Below are 6,638 nucleotides of genomic sequence, written 5' to 3' on the forward strand. Positions count from 1 at the left end.
GTCACATATTATTTTTTACTAAAATTTACCTATGGTTTAACCTGTAGTAGGGACAGTTAGGAATCATTACTGATCAAAACTTTGTGCACATCAGGTCGTGATTACAAGCTTTCGTCCTAGCAATGAGGAGCCAAAACAGTTTGCGCCAACTTCCTCCCTTGTCCCTGCTACAGGAGAAGGCGAGACTCGGGGAGCCAAAACAGGTTGAACAGGGAACACTTTTTCTCATATTTTTCAATCTACTGATGTTTTAAGTGATCAGTAACCTGACTTCCAAATATAGAAAGATAGACTGTTGGATATCAAGTCTATCACAAAATCAATATACTTATATAAACGAGAAGGCGGGGGCGTCTAGGTGGCGCCTCTTGCATAGCTCCGTTCTATTTTTCTAATTTTTTGGAATTTTCGGATGAAAAATATCAAAAATTTGAACTATCTTTTTTAGTTTCGGGTATATTAAAAGCAAGTTTCAGAATCTGATTTTTATTTCAGACTATTTATGGAATATAGTAGTTTGAAAGTTTTAATCTGATTTTGTTTCAGATTATTTAATTATGAGAAAGACGGAAGCTTGAAAATTTTAATCTGATTTTGTTCAGATTATTTAATTATGGGAAAGAGTAGCAAACAAGTCTCTTTGCAACTATAAATACCCGTATAGATCGTAGGGTTTTGGATAATCTAAACACAACCTCCTCTATCAATATCATAAACCTACTTATTTTCGGTGATAGATCTCTTACTTGATTTTTAAAGGAGAAGCGAGGGGCGTGTACACCTCTCACATCGCTCCGCTCTATTTTTTTTAATTTTCTGAAATTTTTGGATGAAAAATATCAAAAATTAGAACTATCTTTCTCTTGCTCGATTTCTAACTCGGAGGTGCCGTTTTTCTGCAACGATAAGTAAAGGATGTTTATACAGTATTAAAAAAACAAAGGTTGTTGCAAGTAAAGGTAGTTATAAACCGTTATATTGGAGTTCCACTTGAAGCTATGAATCTCCTCTCCATCCTCCTTCCAAGAAACCTACACAACACAACACTAGAACATATCAAAAACATCAAAATCTTGAGGCTAGATCATCAATTTAAGTCAAAACGAAGGTTTCCAAGTGGATATGAAACCCACTTATCAATTACAGAGATTATCCTCCGGAACAGTTGAACCCAATTGAAACTGAGATTAAGGATTTTAAATGCTCTAGAAAGCAACACCATCGATGGAAAGATTAAAGTATCAAATTTTGAAATTAAGGGTGTAAAAATGAGACACGTCATTTTGTTAGGTGGAATTATTAAAGAGCATACCAGGAGAATGGGTGTGTTGTTTGTAAAGGAAGTATAGGTAATTGTTCTTCACATACATGTATCTGTAAACTATATAAATTGATTAAATTGAGTATAAAACTCGTGTAAGTATACGTGGTGAAGTGGCATTTGCACGTAAATATGGTTGGGAGTAGGAGGGCATTTCAATAAAAAGCCGTGTAAAGAGCCTTCAGGCAATATCTATTAACTAGTATTTAAACCCGCCCTGCTGGGCTTTTTCAATTTAAACTTTGTTTTCTTCTTAATTTTTTATGGAACGAAGGTTGGAGCATTCAGCTTGGTTGTTACTTATATGTTACATTGCTGATAAGAAAGAGTTACATAGTTGAAAATATAGTTACATAGCTTGCTCAGTCAAAATGAACAAAAGTATTTCACAGTTGCTTTAGTTAGACCAAAAGAACATGAGTTGAGAGCTGTTGTTTAGGATAATAGCAAAATGTAGGTTTTCAAACACTGCGTCGCTTGTTTTAGTTGCTGGCTAAGTCGATGTCCGAGAGACCTCCAGCATTGTAGGTTGAAGTTGTTGGCTGTTACAAATGGAAAAATTATGCAAATTAGTAAAGGATAGTGAATAAAATTGATTGTTTTCAGGGCAACAGTGCAAGACCTGGGAAGTTTGTGCATCTTTGGCGTTAGCACTCTGATTTGTGGCACCTGGAAGGCCAACAAAGCCTTTCATATGTTATTGGCCCAGTAAACATTGAAATTGTTTACAACATTCATTTCCCTGACTTGGATTACTAAGCTGTAGTCTTTGTCGACAATACTTAGCAAAGTTTTCGGCAATCCTTCCTCAGTGAACATCTGTACATGACTCTCTGTTAAGCACTGACAAATAAACATAAGAAAATATGCTGCCTAGTTAGAATACCTCATCAGCCAAATGTAAACATCTTTTTCCAATAATTGTACGTGCCTCCGTATCTCCCAAGACAACTTGAACCTTTCCGGTCATATCCTCAGCAATGACATGAAATCTGAACCTGGAAAGAGTAAATAATTCAGTTCAAATGTTCATATCCAATTAAAGTCGTTGAGGATAGAAAAGTACTTCTGATCTGGATAAGGGACATAGCGATTGCAGCTCTCACAAATTGGACATGGATTTTCCATCTTCGTTTCCTTCTCACAGCTTGTGCATGCATTGTAAAACAATCCAAAGGTTGGATCAATACTTTTAATTGTCACGTGTAGCATGAATAATCCCTGCATATATTGTTCTGATTAAAAAAAACTTGAAAAAGACAAATCATGATTGAAAAGTTATGTTTACCTCAATAGCAATTTTTCCAAGTTTCTTCAGCTCATCGACATTGATCTTGTGTATGGTTTTAACATTATTTTTGCCTAATGCCTTTTTTGCAAACTCCTCATTCGCCAACCTATTTCAGTTAGTTAGTTTTGAACAGAAAGTGTACAGAAAAATGCATTTAACAGGAGATAAATTAGCAAAAAATATGATTTGACTAACAATTTCCGTAGGTGCACTACGCTGTGATGCTTGTAGTTGAGGTAAACTTTGGTTACGTAACTGTTTGATAAATCGACCTCGCCTTAAAGCAAAAATTTTTGAGTTAGTTTCGCATAAATTGTATATTACATATGAATATTTTTGTAGCCAAAAAATTACCATTCCATTTCCCAACTTTGCATCCTGATAAAATTATAATAAATGGTTTGTCTAAAGGATTCTTCATTGACTTGTCAAAGGATTCACCAAACTTATCCCAGAAGGTTACGTTAACATTTGAACTACAGCAAAAACAATTCATGGAATAAGTGTTTGGATGCTTCAAAGGATAAGGAGAGAATTCTTTTACTATTACCTCCCATCAGTGATAACCAACTTTGTTTTTTTCTGATCTTGACCATGCTTGTTCTTTAATTCTCTTATCTGATCATAATCTTTTATGATTCCTACAACATCTGCAGAAGTATTTTCTGTTTGTATAAATGTTTACAGAATGGTTATTACTATAAAACAACTAAATTGAAAATACCTTCCAGGTAAGTGGTTTGATTTGAAAGTTCTATCAGTTGGCTATGATCGTAGAAATCAAAAGCTTCCTGTGGGATGGTAACACCATCATCTGCTTGCTCTTGGATGATGGTGTCTTTACTGAAAATCAGCTGACTCTCATTTCTCACCACTCTAAACTTCTCTGTCTGGCTGTATTTCTGCACCATAAATTGCTTGATGCTGAAGACTCTTCCAACAGTTATCTGGCTATAAATCTCCTCTGCACATTTTGTCGGAACAAAGGCATGAATCCTTTGACCCTGCATTACAAAATGATGTTCAAGTTGTTGCTTACTATTCTGATCTTATAAAAGAACTAAAACATGAGATACAAACCTTGTGGTCAAGGAGAATCAAGTTGAAATTTTTGAACTCCTCACCGGTTCTTGTTGAGCCTCTCCATAAGCGAATAACTCGAACTTTGATCTTGTACTCATCAACTACAGCTTTAAGCTTGTCAAGTGTTTGATACTGTGCAGTGGCCATTGTATGTCCTCTTCTTGAAGAGTAAATTGTATTACAGTGTTTGTTTATATATAGTTGGTAATGTACAGAAAGTGAGTAAATGTTTCCAACAAACAATAATAGCATTTAATTAAGGAGTAAATTATCTTATTTAAATAGATAACAAATCAGTCAAGTACAGTGCAGCATATCATAAAGCAAAAAACTGTTTAGTGCAGTTACAAATCTTAATATGCAAGCAGAAAATGAAATGTTCAGAAATATTGTTTCAGCAACAAAGCTTGCAATAATAGTAATAATACAAAAGTCCTTGTCTGAATTAAAATGCTGCAATGCCAGTTGGCAACCGAGTCATTCACTTAGAGACCTGCATTATAAGTTGACAAATGTAAAAAATGATGCCATCTAAAAACGTTGAGCTAAGTTGTAGTTCAATTAAGCTTGCCCTTTCAATTTTTGATATTTTTCAGTGGAGGGATTGTTGCAGTTTCAGTTTGATTGTACTCCAACGCTTCAGTTATCTTGCGTGCTCTGGACTTCATGTTGGTTGAATTTCCGGTGTTCGGTGTTTGATTGGCAGTAGCATCCGTTTCAGTAACCTGGAGGAAAATAATTTTGTCATGCCATTGAATATTTTGTAATGAACTATAGAATAACGGGAAAATAACATACGTTCTGCATTGAAACGTCTTCCACATCAACAACTGTGGCCTTGTTTGGATCAAAGCTGTCACCTTTTTCATGCGTGTCCACAATTTGTTTGGCATTATATACCGTACAACCTTTTTCAATATTCTCCTTGTTCAGATCAAGGGTTATGGTATATTTCTGTTTGAGAAGGAAATTGAGTATTTCTGAAAATTTCTCCTCCTCCGCTTCCTGTAGTAAATATCAAAGAGTAGGTTAGGAAGCAAACATATTTTAGTGTCAAGTAAAAAAGCAAGATAACCTACATCAGCACATTCAGCATGCAGGTCGATAACAGTTTTGTTAATCATTCTCGTGATTTCGTTGTCTGGGAAGATAATAGCAATTGATCCAGTTTCATCAGAGCATAGAGTGCCTACTCGGAATCTAATTGCAAGTGGATTTGAGTCTGTTTAGCAAAGCAGCTTAGAGATTTCATATACACTAAACTTGTATAATAAATAATGAAACCATGAAACCTCTTCTCAGGATAAGGGTAAATCCTTCCGCAACCACCATCACGTAAGCATTTGAATTTTGCATCTTGAACTTCTAGCTCTAAATCACAACCTGTACATTTCCTGAAGTACCAACTTGATTTGTCCATGAATCTCTTCACTGTGACCTCACAATATATGATACCCTAATAGAAAAAATTCCAAAGTTAAATAAGTCCATTTTACATTACGTGGTATTTCCACAACAAAATGTGAAACTACCACTTCAAAATCCTTCGGAAGATTTTTTATCTCTTTCACCTTCAGTAGTTTCTTAGTTAACTCAGCTGGTTTTGGTTGATTTGGCATGAACACCACATCTGGAACTTTTTTTTCTTCTGTCAAACTAATATTATTTTATAATTGATAGCAAGTTGGTTAGAGAAGGTTATCAAATTTTTACGGAAGAATAACCAAAGTATTTAATAAAAAATTGACCTCTTTTTTAGCCGATCGACACTATAGTGTTCTGGGTTGATAAAATCCATTGCTGCAGGATAGTTTGATAAATGAGCAACACCTACAAAGAGTTAAGCTATTAGTAGACAGCAAATGTGTAGAAACTATTTGTAAAATATCAACACACGTATTTTCACCTTCATATCTACCAACTTTTGCCCATGAAATTATCACAAAAATACTTGTGCCGTCCAACTTCCCAAACTCTGTTCCCAATTGCTCACCAAAGTAATCAAAGAACGTCACTTGCACACTTGACCTGTAATGTAGCAAACGGAATTATATGTGTGCAATGTAAGATATTGTAAATATTACTAATTTAAGTTCCCAACAAAATACCTTCCATTTGTTATTTCAAACTTGAACAACGTTTTCTCATCCTCATTTTTTTTAATCTTGATAAGCTCCTGTACATTTTTCACTTTCCCCACCATGTCTAATAAAGTATAATTGGAATTAGTTCGACATTGTAATTGGTCTGTATAAGAAAATAAAGTAGACTGCATACCAATAAGAAAGCGATTGTCATCTGCCAGTTTATCAATTTCGTCATAGTGAAAAAGGTCGAAAGCATATTTTTCAATGTTAAGTCCAATAGTATCAGCCTGCTGAAACTTAGTGTGAGGTGTAAAAAACAAATGCTTCTTGTTTCGCACAGCCCTAAATTTCTCATCACCCAAATAATCCTTTACTTTAAAGTTACATATCTCGTAAATTTGACCTTCTTTCATATCCTTTAGTAGGTCATCACAATACTTCGAGTTTGCAAAAGCATGTATCCTTGAATTCTAAGATAAAAAAAAATAAAATATCTTAAATGTTGGAGAATTGAACTATTGCCTTAGGAAATAGACAGAACAAACAAATAGTTAGGCTACCATACCGAATCGTCAATCAATATCATATTAACTCCCCAAAATTCCTTGTTATACAATCTGTGAAAAAACCAATAATTCAATACGTGCGTTTGTGTGTGCGTGACAAAACAAAAACAGTAAGGAGACAAAGCAAAACGAAGGATACAAGAACGGAATCCGAGTCCAGTGCGTAACTGTCTCCTTAAAACGTATTTCGCCCTCACCGTATGTGATGAACGATCGCCTCCCAGGATAAAACGGATTGAACGATGCAGTAAGCACCTTCGACGAACAAGAACAAGACCTGAAACTATCAC

General features: G+C 34.9%; 1 protein-coding gene across 1 annotated transcript; it reads right to left on the bottom strand.

The window, feature by feature from the left end:
* Window positions 1–2,922: 2,922 nt before the first annotated feature.
* On the bottom strand, window positions 2,923–4,266 carry LOC135146944 (uncharacterized). Its single transcript, XM_064078872.1, has 3 exons — window positions 3,693–4,266; window positions 3,337–3,616; window positions 2,923–3,262 (listed from the first exon to the last, which is right to left on the bottom strand). Exons 1-3 carry the CDS (start codon window positions 3,945–3,947, stop codon window positions 3,159–3,161), a joined length of 639 nt encoding a protein of 212 aa, XP_063934942.1. The 5' UTR covers window positions 3,948–4,266; the 3' UTR covers window positions 2,923–3,158.
* Between the last annotated feature and the right edge of the window lie 2,372 nt (window positions 4,267–6,638).

The sequence above is a fragment of the Daucus carota genome, chromosome 6 (assembly GCF_001625215.2).
Source record: "Daucus carota subsp. sativus chromosome 6, DH1 v3.0, whole genome shotgun sequence".
NCBI classification, from domain to species: Eukaryota; Viridiplantae; Streptophyta; class Magnoliopsida; order Apiales; family Apiaceae; genus Daucus; species Daucus carota.